This window comes from Myodes glareolus, chromosome 8, assembly GCF_982192425.1.
Source record: "Myodes glareolus chromosome 8, mMyoGla1.1, whole genome shotgun sequence".
Lineage (NCBI taxonomy): Eukaryota > Metazoa > Chordata > Mammalia > Rodentia > Cricetidae > Myodes > Myodes glareolus.
Window position 1 is genome coordinate 71,632,310 of NC_142033.1, and position 20,420 is coordinate 71,652,729.

The 20,420-nt window shown below is 40.3% G+C and overlaps 1 protein-coding gene across 4 annotated transcripts in view; it reads right to left on the reverse strand.

The window, feature by feature from the left end:
• Fam193a (family with sequence similarity 193 member A) overlaps positions 1-20,420 on the reverse strand; it is a 127,688-nt gene that overhangs the window by 68,657 nt on the left and 38,611 nt on the right. For 3 of the 4 annotated variants that reach the window (XM_085692027.2, XM_085692025.2, XM_085692024.2), the window contains exon 2: positions 15,354-15,596. The exons of the other annotated variant lie outside the window; for it this stretch is intronic. In XM_085692027.2, coding sequence (XP_085548153.2) covers positions 15,354-15,578 — 225 coding nt within the window. In that variant the 5' untranslated portion in view covers positions 15,579-15,596. The remainder of the gene's footprint in view (positions 1-15,353; positions 15,597-20,420) is intronic. 4 annotated transcript variants of the gene reach the window in all.

The following is a 20,420-nucleotide window of genomic DNA, read 5'->3' on the forward strand; positions in this document are numbered from 1 at the left end:
CCTGACAAACAGTGGCAGTGGGAACAGAACCTATGCAGTCTGCTCTGACCACCAACAAGGAGGTCTGAGAACACTATAGAACAAAGTAGGTTAGAGCACTGGAATACGCTCCTCAGAGTCCACAGCAGAAGGCAGCCTGCTGTGACAACATTCTAACATCGAGAGAGAAAAGCACTGAGGCATGGCATAGACTTCTTGAAGGGAGAGGGCCAGATGTGAGAAATGTACCTCCTGTACACCAAAGTAGTGATGCTTCTTAACCTGATCAGGTGCAAAGTACTGAGAAAGCCAAAAGGGGTTGAGTGTGCACGCACACATACACATACAACTTTATATCATCTTAGGCTACTGCTGAACAAGGAGCAGACACCTCAAGGCTAGAGTGCTCCAAAGTCTGGCACAGATCAGACTCCGAAGTGGAAACTCACAAGAGCTTTCTACCTAGCAGATAGAATAGAGAATTGCACTGTCACTACCACATGGAAGAAGGGGTATTCATCCACAAAGAACCCACACAAAGAGGTGCCGCACAATGAGAAGGCACAGTTAAGCATCCATCAGTCTAGCCTCCAGACCAGGGGAAAATACCTGGCATAGGTCAAACATCAAGTGTATATTATTCCTGCTATTGCAGTCCAGCCATACATAACCTAGAACAAGAACCTTGTAGCCAAAAAGCCATAGACAGTCTGACAAGAACCAAGACCCTGTATGTCTCTTCCCCAGGCCCCCTTCTCCACCCTGGTAGAATAGAGAAGGGTATGGGACATAGTCTCTATCACAGTGAGCCCCACCATGTCCACTATAGCTGTAGGAGAAACTTTGAATTAGGTGAGACAGTCAGGTTTTTATGTACACTAGATTTGAAACCTGAAATGAAATGATTCCAACAAAGTATAAGGTATGACTGCCATCATGGAAGTGTATAGAGATAAGTGGGCAGCACAGCTTGACACTGGTTATGAATCACAAGGCTGTTCCTCAACAGCAGCAGGTCAGCCACTTAGTGTACAAGGCTGACTATTCTCTTCTAGCTTATGCCCACTTCCACCCTCATCTCAAACTAGCACATTCACACCCCGACACTCAGTAGAAGCCTCTGTCATCTCTCACCTGGTGACTGTCAGGCTCTCTACTAGTCTCCATTTGCCTTTACCCACTCTCAAACAGCAGCAGAGAGAGTCCATGGAGTTCCCCTGCATACAATACTTCTGAATTACTTGGGAATACATTCCTTGTTTCTTATCAAAGTCTTCCATGTTAACTGGGACAAAGTTCTGCTTCTGTATCACTATTGTACCTGTTCCGTCTATAGTGCTCATCAACTAATCTTGGTATGCCTTCTGATGGTCTGATGGAGTTCTATAACTCAGGGCTCAAACAAAAAGATGTCCTACCCAGAAAAGACAATCAAGTCAGTAAGTCATTTTTGGTATTTCTGTTTGTTTACTTAAATATTTTTGGCCACTCAATTCAACATCCAACTCTGCCATGATGAATACACATGTCACCTGTGTAAGACATGTGAACAGATACAATGTTCAAAAATGGGCAGAGGAGGGCTGGAGAGATGGCTCAGAGGTTAAGAGCATTGCCTACTCTTCCAAAGGTCCTGAGTTCAATTCCCAGCAACCACATGGTGGTTCACAACCATCTGTAATGGGGTCTGGTGCCTTCTTCTGGCCTGCAGGCATACACACAGACAGAATATTGTATACATAATAAATAAATAAATATTTTTTAAAAAATGGGCAGAGGATGGTAGGAGGACAGTGAAAGGACTCCCAGGCTCCTTGGGTATTTCCTCCCCTGTTCATGTTACTAGACAGCTTTGTCCTCAAAGAGATAGAGGCTGAACAACATGCTCTCTCCAGGGAGAGGAGTTTTGATAGCACCCAACTGGGCCTATAGCACCCTCAGGAGCCTCTGCTCTCTAGCAGGTAATAATCAAATCTTCTAAGTTGGTTTCTTCCGGAATCTGTTCCTTCAGCTGCAAAGATTTGGCTGCTTTTGAGAATTACCATGACGGGTCTTCAGGACTCACTTCACAGATCTGAGTATGTGATGATCTCCCACCACTGGGTAGTTTCTTGTATTAAGATGTACATTAAGATGTATTTACTGACTGCTGGTAAAGTTCTGCTTGGCACACCAACCTAACCACCATGGTAAATCTCTTCTCTCACAAACTGCTATATGAAATCTTGCCTTTTCTTACTTTCTCATGTTTTTGTCTTCAACACTGCAACAGAAGGTGTGTGTGTGTGTGTGTGTGTGTGTGTGTATACCTTTCTACCTGCTCACACTGTGCACGAGCACTTACTGTGACAGGTGGCACAACAATCACAAACTAAAGTGACTTTTCTTAGTGAGAAGGGATAAGGTTAAGAGTAACTATATATTAAATCACTGAATATAGCACCTTACAGTACTTATTTAGGCTGAATCTCAGGTTCTGTCCAAACTGAACACAATTTTTAAAAAAATTAGACAAAATCCAATGGGCAATGTGCAATCTGCAATATCCATCTTTTTGCTTCTACAAAGCTGTGAACAAGATGCATGGTAAGCTCCCATCAACAACTACTGCTTCTGTCACTGTATTTTCCCTACAATCACAGACTGCACCTTCAAGCTGTGGGTCCAAATAATCCCCTACCTCAAGCTACTTCTGTTAGGTATTTTATTAGAGTGATAAACAAGAAAAGCAAGGGTCTCTGCTATGATAAACCTGACTCTGTGATTCAAAGGCCTTCAATGTACCTTTGTGTGAGGAATGTAGGAGTTTTGAGCTTTTGGGCTAGATAATCCTTAGGATGTATTTTGATGAGTTTAGACAATCAAAATGCCAAATTAATAAGGATAGTAAAGACCAAGAGAAACAAATGAGGAAGATAAGCAGGACCTACCTCTCCGTGGGAAGATGGTAGGTGTTAAGTACTGCTTAAAAAAACAAACTAACAAAAGAAAAAACTAAGATGAGTCTCTGTGACTCATCTTAAAGAAAAGAATGTAGTTCTCCGTTACTGTTACAGCACCATGCCTGCCTGCCGGCCACCATGTTGATCATGGACTAAAATGTCAAGAACAAAACATGAATTCAACAAAGCAAATTCTGAGACAACAAAACTATTATCTTGGCAAAAAGAGATCAAAATCAAGACAGCAGTTGGTTTAAAGCAAGAGTGAAGGTCAAGACTACCATTCTCTCCATGTTGAGAAAGTTCTTTCCTTTTCAGAATCAGGTAACTTCCCCCAAGTAATTTCAGGGTGAATTTAAACATTTAATTTACACAATAATTGAAACAACAAGAGGGATTTATGCATCCTCCTCCACTTTAACAATATGCAGTATCCTTAAGGTAAATGGGTACATAGAAAACAGACAGACATATACATACATACATACTTACATACATACAAACAGAATTTTAGTGATCACATTAAAGATTATTAAGTGCTAACATTAATAATTATGAATTCTGACAAAAGGGGAAATGGTTCAGTCAGTAAAGTGATCGCTATGTAAGCATGAGATCCTGAGTTCTACCCTGTGCCCAGAGCCCCAAAGTAAGAAGTCAAAAACAGTGGCACAAGCCTTAATCCTAGCACTGGAGAGTTAAGAGTCAGGAAGACCCTGAAGTACACTCACTAACCAACTTAGCCAAATGACTGAGCTTCAGGTTCAGTGAGAGACCCTGAAGTTTTGAGTAAATTGGAGAAGACACACAATGTCAACCTGGAGCCTCTGCATGCACATAAGCATGCACACAGGAACACGTATGTGCATATACATAAAAAGGGTAAGATAAAAATTCTCATATTAATCATAATGCTCATTTGTGCTTACCTCTTTTGTCTCTGCCCCCTTTTAATATATATATTTATATTTATATATATAGTGTACACACATATATGTTATATACACACACAAACATATATATATATATTTGTGTGTGTATCCATCTATCCCAGGGTTTTTGGTTTCTTTTTGTTGTTTTGTTTTAGATTTTTTTGGATTTTTTTTTTTTGAGACATGGTTTTTTTGTATACCCTTGGCTATCCTGGAACTAGCTCTGTAGACTGGGCTGGCCTCAAACTCACAGAGATCCACCTGTTCCTGCCTTCCAAGTGCTGGGATTAAAGGTGTGTGCCACTACTGCCCAGCTCCATTTCTGTATTTTTATTGCAATATGAGATATAAAATTCTAAAGATTTTTGACTTTATTCCAAGTGTATTTTGGTACTTTCATCCACTAACTTATCCTTTTTTGCTTCTTTCCTATACATACCCCGCCAAAAAGCTAATGTACAATCACTCTCTGGTACAGACCCTTCAAATATTTTACTAATGGTATCCAGTCATTACAAACAACATAAAAAGAAGACACAGATTATGAAACCAAAATACTGTGGTTTGAAACCTGACAGTGCCTCTTACTACCTGAGTGATCCGGGGAAAGTAATCTTCCTGGCTTGATTTCTTTATAAAACCAAGAGAACAAAAGTACTGCCCCTGTATGGGTAGTAGTGAGATTTTGGATAAATTATTATTTGAAATGCTTAGAACAACAGTGCCATAGGTTATACACTATGGACATAATAAGTACTCTTTTGATGAAAACACACATACATACATACATACATATGTAAACACATATATGAAGATTTTGGTTATGCTAATAAATGGTTATATGCTCAATATAGTTCTCCTCAACCTTACTTTCAATCTTAATAAAACTTTCTCAATGCTGGATGGTGGTGGCACACACCTTTAATCCCAGCACTTGGGAAGCAGAGGCAAGTGAATCTCAGTGAGTTGAGGCCAGCCTGGTCTACAAAACAAGTTTCAGGACAGCCAGGACTATTGTACAGAGAAACCCTGTCTCAAAGTACAAAAAAAATAAAAAATAAATTTTTTTTCATTCTTTAGATTACATTATAGAGATTTCCTCACTTCAAGAAATTGAATTAAAGTATAGAATATAATTACATGATGCTAATGATCTGTAATAAATCTAACAATTTTCTTATTAATGAACTTTTGAGCTAAATCTTTTAGTATTTCAGCACTATCATTTTTTCACACCATAAACTATTGGCAAATCAATCCCATACCAGTTATGTTTTAAGGGGTTATTTATTTTGGGGGGTAAAACTTATATACACCATAAACCGTCAGGAAGGGAGCCTAGTTGCTGGAGCAGGAGCCTGATCTGGGATCTGTGGCTCTTTTTAAAAGAGAAATATACCACGCCCAATGGGCTGGTATTTCAGCAGCTATTGGCTGACGGAGTGGAAGGCGCTCCCCGCCACACTGTGGGCTCGTGCTTCAGCGACTATTGGTTGAGGCAGCGGAAGTTACTCCCACAACAGTAAACAATGTCCCAATAAAAATTCTTCTTAAGACTGGGTTGTCCTGGAGCTCACACTGTAGACCAGGCTGAATTTGAACTCAGAGATCTGCCTGCCTCTGATTCCAGAGTGCTGCTGGGAATAAAGGTGTGTGCCACCACCACCTGACTCCAATAAAATTCTTAAACATATATCCTCCCTAAAAATACTTTTTGTTTAAAAATATTTTTTATTGATTTTTATTGAGCTCTACATTTTTCTCTGCTCCCCTCCCTGTCTCTCCCCTCCCCACTTCAACCCTTCTTCCCCAAGGTCCCCATGCTTCCAATTTACTCAGGAAATCTTGTCTTTTTCTACTTCCCATGTAGATTAGATCTATGTCTCTCTTAAGTGTCCTCATTGTTGTCTAAATACTCTGGGATTGTGGTTTGTAGGCTGGTTTTCTTTGCTTTATGTTTAAAAACCACCTAAGAGTACATATGATAATTGTCTTTCTGTGACTGGGTTACCTCATTCAAAATAATGGTTTCTAGCTCCATCCATTTTTCTGCAAAATTCAAGATGTCATTATTTTTTCTGCTGTGTAGTAAGTACTCCATTGTGTAAATGTACCACATTTTCCTTATTCATTCTTGGGTCGAGGGGCATTTAGGTTGTTTCCAGGTTCTGGCTATAACAAACAAAGCTGCTATGAACATAGTTGAGCACATATCCTTGTGGCACGATTGAGCATCCTTTGGATATATACCCAAAAGTGGTATTACTGGGTCTTGAGAAAGGTTGTTTCCTAATTTTCTGAGAAATCGCCACTCTGACATCCAAAGGGATTGGACCAGCTTGCATTCCCACCAGCAATGCAGAAGTGTTCCCTTTTCCCCACAACCTCTCCAGCATAAATTGTTATCAGTGTTTTTGATCTTGGCCATTCTTACAGATGTAAGATGGAATCTCAGAGTTGTTTTGATTTGTATTTCTCTGATGACTAAGGATGTTGAACATTTCCATAAATGTCTTTCAGCCCTTTTAGATTCCTCTGTTGAGAGTTCTCTGTTTAGGTCTGTACTCCATTTTTTTATTGGATTATATGTTCTTTTGATGACCAATTTCTTGAGTTCTTTGTATATGTTGGAGATCAGACCTCTGTCTGATATGGGGTTAGTGAAGATCTTTTCCCATTCCGAAGGCTGTCGTTTTGTCTTGTTGACCATGTCCTTTGCTTTACAGAAGCTTTTCAGTTTCAGGAGGTTCCGTTTATTGTTTCTCTCAGTGTTTGTGCTGCTGGGGTTATATTTAGGAAGTGGTTCCCCGTGCCAATGCATTCAAATGTATTTCCTACTTTTTCTTCTGTAAGGTTCAGTGTGGCTGGCTTTTTGTTGAGGTCTTTGATTCATTTGGACTTGAATTTTGTGCATGGTGATAGATATGGGTCTATTTTCATTCTTCTACATGTTGATAATCAGTTACGCTAGCATCACTTGTTAAATATGCTTCCTTTTTTCCATTTGATATTTTTTCTTCTTTATGAAAAATCAGGTGTTCGAAGATGTGTGGATTGATATCTGGGTCTTCTATTCAGTTCCATTGGTCCTCCTGTCTGTTCTTATGCCAATACAGTACTGTTTTTCAGTACTGTAACTCTGTAGTAGAGTTTGAAGTCAGGGATTATGGTGCCTCCAGAAGTTCTTTTATTGTACAGGACTGTTTTGGCTGTCCTGGGTTTTTTGCTTTTCCATATGAAGTTGAGTAGCATTCTTTCGAGGTCCTTGAAGAATTTTGCTAGGATTTTAATGGGCATTGAGGTTGAATAAAAATATTTTTTAAAAAATCACTTAGTGCTAATGATAAATTCTTTAAAACTGTATTTGTGGCTGGGTATAATGGCACATTCCTTTAATCCCAGAAGCAGGCAGTTCTCTGAGTTTAAGGTCATCCTCATCTACACAGTAAGTTCCAGACCAACCAGATTGTAAGTAAGTAAGATTGTGTCTCAAAATAATAATCTAAATATATAAATAATATAATAAAATTGCATTTGGAAGCAATCTTTGTGTTTGTATCTGTGTATGTCTGAGACAGGGTCTCACTATATAGCTGTGGCTGTCCTGGAATTTACTATGTAGAAAGGCTGGCCTCAAACTCAGAGATTTACCTGTTTCTGTCTCCTGAATGCTAGAATTAGAGGTGTGTGCAACCATCCCTGGATTGTAAGCAATCCTGACGCATGTTTTCCCATAAATGAAAAGAGATGCTAGGGAATCTAACAATTTGACTTCCTAAATTAATAGCTGTTGGGCTCTCCCATGCTGCCCAGGCTACCTTGAGCAAAAAGACTGTCAGCCAGCTGGACTAACCTTACACTAGCTGTTCTGAACACTCCAAAGAGGTCTTCAGACAACTAAATGGACTGCAGCTGACTGCCTGTCTGTGCAGTCTGAAGACACAGCCTTAGCCAGCGCTGTTTGAAATAGACTGCATAAGACTATTTGCTCTCACAAGTCTCTCTATGAACTCTAGATTATTCTTTTCACCACTTCCTCTGGTGGTCTTCAGAGGAACTGCTGTGATAGGGCTATAAGACAATAGTGTGATTGGTCCAAACACCCTTTCCTGGGCTATATAATATATACATATACTCAGACGTAAGTATAACAATGGTGGTAGAATAATGGGTAAGTTGTGGAAGAGGTCAGACAGACACCTGCCTGAAAGGTGAAGAGGTAGCTGGTGTGGTACCATGGTCTGTACTCTGTCAATTAAATTTTAAATAAACTCTGGCGGGAAGTATAGGTGGGACAACCAGATCGGAAGTAGAGGCCAGTCAAGGAGAACAGGAGAATTCTGGGAAGAAGGAAGACCATTCCTCTGCAGTCCTTGCCCAGCCACAGAAGAAGCAAGATGTGACTGCCTCGCTGTAAAAGGTAGAGCCATGTGGCTAACACAGATAAGAATAATGAGCTAATATAAGTTATAAGAGTTAATAAGAAGCCTGAGCTAATGGGCCAATCAGTTTATAACTAATGTAGACCTGTGTGTGATTTCTATGCGACTTAACAATTGCGGGAACCAGGCTAGGGGACTGGGTAGGACAGAAAACTCAGTCAACAGGTAGCAGCTGAACAGTTCAAGAGCCAGGGCAAGAAGAGCAACAGAGACAGGGAGACAGAGAAAAAGAATGAATGGAAAGCTTGAGATTGTCAAGTTTTTTGAGATCATAGTAACAATGGCAGATACCAAGGGCTGAGGAATACCAATATATCAGGCCTGAACAAATACTGTTAACACTAGAGGGAAAAGTTTTGCTGCAGCTTCCACTTGCTTACTGCTAACCCTTGCTGATGCCAAGCACAAAAAAAAAAAAAGAAGAAAGAAGGAGGAGGGGGGAGGAGAAGAAGAAGAAGAAGATGAAGAAGAAGAAGAAGAAGAAGAAGAAGAAGAAGAAGAAGAGGAAGAGGAAGAGGAAGAGGAAGAGGAAGAGGAAGAGGAAGAAAAAGAGGAAGAAGAAAGCTTCCAGAGTCAAGCAAATGAAGGCAAACACCTTTACCCACTGAATCATCTCCTCCACTCAAAATATATGTGTGCAATTTTATATGCATGAGTGTTTTGTCTGATTGTATTTCTGCACATAACATATGTGCCTGATAGTCACTGGAGCTCAGCCGAGAGTAGAGGATCCCCTCGAACTGGAGTTAGAGATGCTTATTGGGAACTGGACCTGGGTACTCTGGAAAAGTAGCTAGTACTCTTAACTCTTGAGCCATTTCTCTAGTCCCAGCCCTGAAAGTGTTTTAGAAGTAGCCTTACTGTGACGCATGGATCATTCAGAAGTGTTTAATTTGTTTGCCTGAAGACAGGATTCCAGCACTGACATCAGTCAGCTTACAACCACTCTAGGGAATCTGATGCCTCCAGCCTCTGTAGGTATGTACATGTACGTGTACACACACACACACACCCCAACACAGACACGTAATTTAAAAAATAAATATAATCTAAGAAAGGGAGCAAAGACGGAAGGGAGGGAGGGGAAGGAGAAGGGTAGGAGGACTACCTTATATATTTATTATATATTATATAATATATATATATATTTAGTCCTTTTATAAGACTAAATCTTATAAAAGTGACAGTTGAGATTAACCATAAGATTTAGAATCATCTGGGAGACAGTCCTGGGCAAGGCTGTGCAGGAATATCTTGATTTAAAGAACTGAGGTGGGAAAACCTGACCACAGTGGATGGCACTACTCCTTAAATGTGCTTCTTAACTATATAAAACAGAAAAAGTAAGCTAAACACTAGGATGCATATATCCCTCTGTTTCTTTTTTCTTTAAATGTAATTTAATTTAATGAGCACTGGTGGTTTGCCTGCATTCATGTCTGTGAGGGTGTCAGATACCTAGAACTGGTATTACAGACAGCTGTGAGCTATCATGCAGAGTGCTAAGAATTGAGTCTTCCGGAAGAGCAGCCAGCACCCTTAACCACTGAGCCATCTCTCCAACTCCCCCATGTCTCTTTACTGTGGGTGTCATGTGACCAGCTGCTTCAAACTCCTGATGCCTTGACTTCCCCATGATGGACTATGCCTTGAATTGTGAGCTAAAATAAACCCTTTCTCCCTTAAGTGGCTTTTGTCAGAATATTTAATTATAACAACAGAAAAAGAAACTGAGACAAAACATACAACAGATCTTACAAAATAAAAATAATAGTCTGAGTAACTTTATGTCAATACGCTTAACAAAATATAGGCAAATTATTTTATAGACAGAAGCTAGCATCTCTAGCAAAAGAATAAATAACCTCTAACAAATTAACTGCTACGAACCAGTCCCAAAAAGGCAACTTCACATCAACACAGCTTCACAACAGAATTATAACAACTACTTATGGAAAAAAACAATACAAGTTCTACCCGAACTTCCTGAAAATTAACAAGAAACATTTTCTTGTTTATTCTCTCTTTCTCTTTCTCTTTCTCTCTCTCTCTCTCTCTCCCTCCCTCTGTTTTATTTTTCGAAACAGGGTTTTTCTGTAGCTTTTGAGTCTGTCCTAAAACTGGCTCTGTAGACCAGGCTGGCCTTGAACTCACAGAGAATCGCCTGTCTTTGCCTCCTGAGGGCTGGGATTAAAGGCATGTGTTACCACCACATAGCTCCTAGTTTATTCTTTTTTTAAAAAGCATTTAAATTTATTTCCTAACTTATTCTAAGACAACAAAACAATACAAAGTAAATTGACAGACTAATAATATTCTTCACAAACACAGACATAATAATTCTTAACAAAACATTAGTACACTGGAGCCAAAGCAGCAAGAGCATTTACTTGCTGCTCTCCCAGATGACCTGGACTCAATACCCAGCACCTAGATGGTGCCCTACAATTGTCTGTAATTCCCTTTTTTGGCCTCAGTTGACACCAGGGAGGCAAGTGGTACACTGATATACATGTATAGGCAAAACACACATACACATAAAAAATAAAAATAACTAAATTTAAAGAAAAAAAGTTTAAAGAATTATATTAACACTTGTGGACCAGAGGACACAGTAACTTTTAAGAGTCTCAAACTGAGTATGGTGGCATATGCCTTTAATCCTAACACTCAGAGACACATCTCTGTAGGTTCGAGGTCAGCCTGGTCTACAGAACAAGTTCCAGGACAACTGGGGCCACACAGAGAAACCCTGTATCAAAAAGCAATAAAATAACAACAAAAGAAAATATGATACTTGACTTTAGAGACAATCAAACTATTTTTCTAAATACACTTCAGGAACTCCTTCCATCCATCTACAGAAGAGTTTGTGACTGTGCGCTCCAAGAGAATAATCTTTAACAGCAAAATCTGGAAGCTAAAATGTATTATATTTATAAAGCTGACTAGTACACAGCAACAAATCTCAATTACAATGAATGAATACTATACGATTGTTACTATAAAATTCAAAACATTTGGAAAAATCAAACTATATTTAGATGCTCAAGTGCTATCACTAACAAATGATAATGGAAGACCAGAAGGTGATCAACAGTTCAGCAGGAAGGCAAAGCTAAGATCAAAGTAACAGAAGAACCTGAGCTGAGGACCATCACTTGACTTTTCAATCTCTGTGGAACAGTAAACACCAAACACATCTACAACCACAGGAAGCAACCAGGGTTAACTCACCAATGAGAACAAACTCAGGAGAAAAAAAAAACAAATTTTCCATCCAGTATTAGAAGCAATTTCTTCAGGATTCCGGCACTAACTGAATATCAGCAGCTCTTCAGCAATCCTCTAGGATTACAGTACCAAATTGAGACTGCCAAGATATCCACCCAGCCTTGTGGATAGACCAACTATTGGATTTCTCAGCCTCTCCAGTCTGAGACAAGGTACTGTTTGACTACCCAGAATAAGGGAATATATGTAGTCAACTTGCCAAAGTCACTGATGGGTAATAGAATCAGACAAGTGTTCTCTCTTCACTGCCTGGCATTTGACAAAACAGAACAGAAGAAGCATAAGCAAGAACAATGCTTAAGAAAGAAACGGATATATTAGTTTGATGTGGGATTCCTTTTTGTATGCTTTGAATACTATTGGTTAATAAAGAAACTGGCTTGGCCTGATAGGGTAGAGTATAGAGCTAGGCAAAGAAACTAAAGTGAATGCTGGGAGAAAGAAGGGCAGAGTTGAGAGAAGCCATGGAGCCATCACCAGAGACAGACACAATGAAACCTTGTCGGTAGGCCATGAGCCTCATGGTAAAATATAAAATAATGGAGATGGGTTAATTCTAGATGTAAAAGATAGCTAGCAATATGCTTAAGTAATTGGCCAAGCAATGATTTAATTAATACAGTTTCTGTGTGATTATTTAGGGGCTGAGAAGTCAGGAACAAACAAGCAGCTCTCCTTATAACACTAGTTCTACACAAATCCTCCCCACCCCAATAAACAGGAACACAACTCATTTTATGAGGTCTAAAGGACAAACCAAAAAGGCTCCAAGAAGACATTCTTCCTGATCACAGATGTCAAACTAGTGCAGCAAAGCGGAGAAAGGATGTCCAAGCAGATCTGAAAAAAAACCACGGTTTTTCCAAAACAATCCAAATCTGAAAACAACCCAAAAGCCTATGAACACACACACATGTGCAGCACTAACACATACATACAAATACAGTCTTGTGTAGTTTCTCAATAACAGGAAGAAATGACTGATCCTACAGCAACAAGAATGTTCTCAAAAGCACTGTGCTAAATGGCACAAGTTTATGGGCACTATGGAAAATGCAGAACTGTAGGGATAATACTTAAGTCCAAAATATACTAAGGCCTGATTTACCTGAGTTGAATTCCTGGGACCTATATGGTGGAAAATAACCAACTCTGAAGCTATCCTCTGACCTCCATACAACATTCTGTGGTTCCCCTATACATACACACACATGCACACAATTTTAAATGAAGCAATAGATATAATGGGGATGGGGAAACTATATATATAAAATGGGGTTGAAGGCTATGAAAAGAGGTACCTACATGGATGAATAATGCTTCTCCTAGAAGTCAGGGGTTATTAAATAAAAATCTCAGTAGCAGTTGTGGGATATGACACCCAAAGTCTCCCCAAACCATACAGACTATTGTCAATACTTTTGATCATCCACCAAGCTAGATGCAAGACCCTATTGTTGAAGGTATTATGTATCTTGATTGTAGGACATAGAGAAATCAAGCCGGAATTAAGCTTCCAGCTTCCTTCCTGCTAGCTAGCTTTCATAATGATGGAAGGTCATGTACTCTGTAAGCCACTGAGGCAGAAATGTCATCAGTGTCCAGATATAAACCCTATGAGTTACAATTAATTACCTGCCAGACAAGATATATCCACTGTAACCATGATGGCATTGATATTTTGTGAGTAATCAACTGCCTCCTGATTGGGTATAAGGCCTACTCCATAGTAGAGAATCCATGTCTGGTCTCTAAACCTGGTCTATGACTGGTGAAGTCATATGCCCTGGTGGGGAACCTATTACTATTTTGCTAAATGGACACATTATTAAACTACTTTCTAAACACCTACATGCACATTCACATAGCAATGCTGCTCCTAGCCTTGGTAAGAGAAGCTTCTTTTGCAGTGGGCAGCAGTCAATGAATACACTCATACTAGTCAAAATGCTAAGAATAAGTGACAGTTGAATGTTGAACACTAAAAATGACATCTGTATCACCTCCTTCAAGGCTCAGCAAACATCGCAGAAGAGGGAGCAGAAAGAATGTTAAGAGCCACAGGATGGGGAGAAGTGCTGTGAAACATTGTTTACTGGACATGACATGATTGTTATACTTAAGTGGTCACAGCATCTGTGCTTACCTGAACAATATGGGCCCCATCCAAATTCCATCATAGATTGGGAAGTTGCTCATAAGGCTTCTAGCTGTCCCCAAAGAGCTACTAGTAGTGAGCTAATGGTTACTGCGGAGAAGTGTTATTTTCTTCACTAGCATAGCCACTGATAAGTTGCTCATACTACAGTAAATAAGCCTCACTTCAAATACTCATATCAATAACCCTAATCAAACTCCCTGGGTCATAAAAAAAACAAATAAACATGAAAGTCAGAAAGCACTTGTGAAGGTTTTAGGAGGGAGAGGGAAAAGGATAAGGAAAGGTACTGAAAGAAGGGGAAATAGTCAAAATTTAATATAAACTTGTATGAAACTGAAAAAAAAATCTGAGAAGAAAATTTCAGACTGATTATGTTCTGAATCTCTGGTGAAGAGATTGTAGAGGATTTCAGAGGTCCTGACAGAGTTCGATTCTGAGCAACTACATGGTGGCTCACAACCATGTACAATGAGATCTGGTGCCCTCTTCTGGCATATAGACTAAAATGCAGGCAGAACTGTATACATAATAAATAAGTAGGTAGGTAGGTAGGTAGGTAGGTAGGTAGGTAGGTAGGTAGGTAGGTAGGAAGGAAGGAAGGAAGGAAGGAAGGAAGGAAGGAAGGAAGGAAGGAAGGAAGGAAGGAAGGAAGGAAGGAAGGAAGGAAGGAAAAAGGAATAGAGCTAAGGGAGAAAGACAAAGCAGGAAAACTTCCCAAAGCAGGGCCAAGAGGACACTAACTTCTAGTTTGATCAGCACTGATTCCAGGATTAGTTACTAAAACTCTGCCACCAAAACTGGCATTGAAACTGGGGGCGGGTGTCTTCAAGGAGCCCCTGGCTGGGCAGCCAGATGAATGGTCAATGAGGAAGAGGAGTAGACCTAGGAGATGGAGAGCCTGATCCATACAACAGCCAAATGCGTCTCAAACTGCCACTGGGACTAATATGAAAACAAAAGGCAGGAACTGCTGCTTGTTGCTCACCACAAGAAGCAAGGGATCAGAAGAAAAATCACTCAGAAGAGGGCTTCTTGCATTCAGTAACTAAAAGGAAAGAAGAAGAAAAATAAAATAATAAAAGGGAAGAGAAGAGTCTTGCATGGGAATGGTTGAAAAAGTCATCTCCTAGAACACAAAGAAATATCAAAGCCTAATGGGAACAGCAGCCACTAAGCCTTAACCTATATCAGAGATTAGATCAAGCCTAATGGACTCAAAGACTCTAGTAAAATAAGGCCTGGAATCAAGGAAGGAGGAAGGCCAGGATTCAGAAGTGCAGGACAAAAATTTTCAGACATTTACCAGTACATGGAACTGTCTAGAACTCAACAAATGAAAATTCTTCTAGCTTTTCAGGAAACTTTATTGTCAAAAAAACCCCTGAAGCCAGATGCAAAAGGCAAAAGCACCAAATAGCTTGCTGACTGTAGATAAGGAAGCAGATGCTCTCCAGACAAATCCCAGAGAGTGAGCATGGGCCAAAAGACAGTGTAGGAGGAAGCATTCCAATGACAGGCGGAAATCCTTTCCTTTCATTGCCAGTTAGCCCACCACCCACAAGAGAGGAGCAAGAAGAAGCCCATTGAAGCTGCAGCCACTCACCGGCTGGTCAAGACCGCTGTGCCTCTCCTCCTTCTCCACAGTCCTCCGGCAGTCTGGGCATACCCACAGCGGCAGGTGCAGCACGCTGTTGCCCTTGGGAGCCATGGAAAGGGCCAATTTGCTCGCAGTCTTAACTCCACTCTCTAAGAATGAAGAGTCTTTCCGTTCACTTCTGCATAGAAGACAATAATCCCCAGCGGGGTAGGGTGGTGTCCTATGATTCATGCCAAAACTAAATGGAGTCTGGAATAGAAAAAAAATTCTATGTTCAAAACCTGAACCAGGAAGCCAAGATTGCTGTTTGTTTGTTTGTATGTATGTATGCATGCGTGTATGTGCGTATTTATATACGCACATACATATATGTATATATTACACATATGTATATTTATATAGAAAAACAAAATAGGAGACGTATTCTAGAAACTGGTGACATTTCAAATAAAATAGGAACACCATAAAGAAGTGCTTCACCCTTCACTTAGACTCAGTCTGCATTAATTCTATCAGAAAAACCATCAGCACAGATCTTCACCTCAACCAGGCATGAAATCACAAAAGAAGTATTTGCACACAAGGGTTGCACCAAGGCAGCAGCTCTGGCTTGAGAGCATCTCTGAAGAAGGCCATCCCTGGTCTAGACTCCAGAGAACAAAGAATCTCAGGGCAGTTGCATCCCCAAGACCCAAACTTCCAAGCTATGTGATCATGATGTTGAATTTATAGCTTAATTCCAATAGTTACCATTCCAAGACTATGGGGTAAATGTAGGAGTAGGGGCCTGAAGCAAAGGATCCTCTGCCCTTGGAATACACAAAGAAGCTAAGGCTCATAGGTTTGGAAATAGAAAGTGCCAAGGCCACCAAACAGGGAGCAAGATTTTAAATCAAAGCAGAAAACTGAGATGGATCTTCCTATAGCATTACTGTCTAATAGCTGAGGGACACCTATAGGCATAGGGCAGCCCCAGAAGGCAGAAAGCACCTTGCAGGAGCTGGCCTGACACACTGCAATGGCATACAGCAGATCTCTCTTAAGCCTTTCCTGTCATTGGCATCAAATAGGAAGAAAGAAAATTTCACTCTTCTCTAGTGCTCAGCTGGCCTTGCCAAGCCAGCTTCTCAGATCTTCCCTTAATCCCATCCATGGCTCTCCCTGCACTATCATCAGAGTGTGCATTAACAACACAACTAACCTACAAGAACCCAGAGCTCCCAAGTGGACCTTAGGCTACATAGAGGCACTGGAGCTGAGTAAATGAATTATTGACTGAAGGAAAGTCTTTCAATTTTACATACTCTGATAAATCAGTGGTTGAAACAATATGTATCCACTGAACCCACAAGGCTTGAAGGGCTTTACTAGCCTGAGTTCAGCAGTTATTTCAGTGGGTGACAGCAATTCTCCAGTTAAGGCCTGCAAACCACCCAAAAACAGTACAAGAATAATATCTTTTTCCTATACCAAAAGACCTGGGATGTCTACATTATGAGAATTTCAAAACTCACCTCACTTAAACCTGTCTGTTTCCTGTCACAGACAGAGTAACCACAACCACCAGAGATCACAGGCTGTCCATGCACATGCTAGGTTCAAGTATACCACAGACCAGGCCAGAAATGCAATGTGACAGCCAGAACTGACAAAAGACACCAACTCATTCATCACCAATGCAAGGGTCCAAAAGTGTTTTAAGATTTCAGCTTTAGGGCAGGAGAGATGGCTCAGAGGTTAAGAGCATGGCTGCTCTTCCAGAGGTCCTGAGTTGAATTCCCAGTAATCACATGGTGGCTCACAGTCACCTATAATGAGATCTGGTACCCTATTATGGCATGCAGGCATACACGCAGGCAGAACATTGTATACATATATATAATAGACAAATCTTTTTAAAAAAGATTTCAGCTTCTTTAAGCTGAATATGTATCTGTGGGTAGGCCCAAAATTTATGACTATGAAGATTTTGTTTCAGATATACCTTACACAGACAGAAGCCGGTGTCATTCTATTCATATTTTTTAGTGCATCTACATTGTGACTGCAATCATTAGGTGAGGTCAGGTAAGGGAAATTTATCAGTGTCATACTGATACTTAAAATAGTTTGAACTTGGCAGTACTTTCAGATATCAGGGATGCTCAACCAGTACTCACCAGAAGTCCACCATGTACCTGAGCACTAAGGCACTGTACTGGGTAAGCAGAGATCTGTCTAGCGGAGCTAATGTCCTCACCAAAGCAAAACCAAAGATCAGGGCTTGGAATGCTAGCTACAGTTCTAACACTCTGAGGCTAAAGCATAAGTGTTTTAGGCCAGTCTAGCGTAGAACCTTTCTTAAAAACAAACAAGCAAATAAAAAAAATATAAGTAAAAATGTATTTTAGGAGCAACTCAGAGTGCCAGTGCTGGGAAGAGGGCTCTTTCATTTAGGTTGCAATGAGGGCCTCCATCAGGAAATACCTACAGATATGTCACCTGCATTTAAATGTAGAAGAAGCACAAAGATAGCAGGGGATGAAGAAAGAAGAGTCAGAAAGAGCACCAGCTCCAGGACGCAGAAAGGAGAGCTTACAGGACTAGTACTGAGCCGAAGAGAGGCCTGAGACAAGATGGGTCAGGAACAGTTCTGAAAAAGACACATCTATACACATTTAAAATCTCTACTCTGGACCATCTTTTAGGAGAGAAAAGAATGAAATGCAAAGAGTAGAGGCACTGTTCTTCTAAAGGACATTTAACAAGCAAACTCAGAGTTACGCGGGTGGTGGTTTCTTAGTCTTTGTTTTGTTTTTGGGATGGGATCTTTCTGTATTACTCAAACTGGCTGCACAATCCTGGGCTCTGACAATCCCCCTACCTCAGTACCCCAAGCAGATAAGACTACAGGTTTGAACTACCAAGAGTGATGTAAGAAAAGGGAGGGGGGAAAAAAGCAAACCAGAAACCCAAAGGAAATTACTTACAGACCCAAGAAAGGAGTAAAGTAATATACACATCTGAATATGCCTATGGCTACCATAAACATAGCCAAGGAGCTAAAGCTTCTGCAGCAAGTGGGCGCTGTCAGAAAGGACATGCCAGCCAAGCTTCTGGTTCTCACACAAGAGAAGACATGACCCACTATCCATCTTAAATATAAATTTTACTGTATGAAAAATAAACTCTATACAGTGACATAAGCAATGCTGCTACCCGCAGTTCTAAGAGAAAAGGTAGCTTATACTTATGGGAATACAGACTATATATACAATACAGAAGAGCAAGGTGAGACCCACAGGTACCTAACAGGTCAATGACTAAAAACCAAAGAGGAATCCTAAGGGATAGTACAGGTTAGACCAATGGCAAGAACCAAAGGTCAGCTTAGATGCTGTTCTCATAAGCTGCAACATACAATGTAGAGTTTGTATTTGGTGTTCATGACTAAGATACTAAGGAAAATGGGGTGTAGTTGCATATATAACTAGGTATCATGTTGGGAGCCACCTGGAGGCACAGGTTGGTCCTGCAGTTTGGAGGTATACCTGGCTTAGCCATGTGGGGCTGAGCACCCTTGCCTGCACCCTTGCTTGCACATGCTCAGACCAGCAGAATGGCATTAACCAATCAGGACAGCATTCAAGCCTCTCCACCGTTTAAAAGCAGCTGCCTCGGGGGCCCAACGCTCTCTCTCTAAGCTTTCTCTCATCCCTGCTCTATCTTCCCTTCCCCCAATTTTCCTCAATCAAAGGGCTCCGAATAAAGACGTGACCAGGGAAGAAATTCTCGTTTTTAGTGGCGTTCATTCCTGCTGGTCAGGATGTGCCCCTCAGTATCACAAATACAAATGATTTGAAAGTTACAGAACTCGGGGTTAAAGTGTTTAAGCACTTGCTGTGCAAGCATAGAGACCAGTTTGGATCCCAGAAATCCATGTAAATGTTGGGTGGGTGTGGTGACCCACCTGTAATTCCAGCATGGGAAGGAAAAAATGGGGGATCTGTGTTTGGCTGTATCAAAGAGTAAGAGTATCTCACTTATTGAGAATGATTCCTAACATCAACTATGGCTTCCACATGCCCGTGGACATAAGTACCCACATACAAGGGTCCACAAACATGTAATTGCACATATGTCTCATTGGGCTTGTGTATGTTCTTGCATTGTCTATGGTCCAACATCTATTCAAATCTTTGACCTGGATTAAGTTTATCAGTCTGATTATTCCAAAAAGAATTAACTTTGATTCGATGAGTTTCTGTAGGGTGCTTCCACTTTTATTATGGTTAATTCTGTGTTGTTTTCACTTTCTGGTAACTTTAGACATTAATGACTATAAGCATTTTCTACTTTGTTAAGGTGGAAAATTAGGTCATTAAGCCCTTATTCTTGTATTACCCAGGTTATTAGTCATATTTTCATCTGTGCTCTACTTTAGTTATATCTAATTTTCATTAGTTAAAAAATAATTTTAAATTTCATCTTTTTTGTTTGCTTGTTTTTTTGTTTGTTTTTTTTTTAAGACTGCGTCTTTCTATGTTAGACCAAGTTGGCCTCAAAACTACAGAGATCCATCCACCTACCTATGCCTCCTGAGGGCTAGGGAAAAGGCATGTACCACCACAACTGGCCAAATTTCACTTCTGATTTCTTCTCTGACAAATACATAAGTATGGTTAATTTGTCAGTATTTGGGGGTTTCTATATATCTGATTCTAAGTCCTAATATAATTCTACTATCATCAGAAAAGACCCTTAGTGTAAATTAAAATCTTCAACACTTGACTACTGAGACTTTTTTAGTGATACAAAACGTGATCCAGATTGGTGGATGTTCACTGTAAAAGTCAGCATCTTCCTAGATGAGAGTGGCCAACTATGAAGCCTTAGAAAGGTTTAGATCAACATATATACCCTGGGTTAGAATAGCTACTCCATACAACCATCCACACTAATCCTCAGATCTCTTCTTCTACTTCACCTCCAACTGCACAGAAATGGCTCACAATGCATGTAACCACAACAGTTGCTAATTCAAATCCCTTCTGTGACTCCATTTTCTAAAATAGATGAATCCTCAGCGAAGCA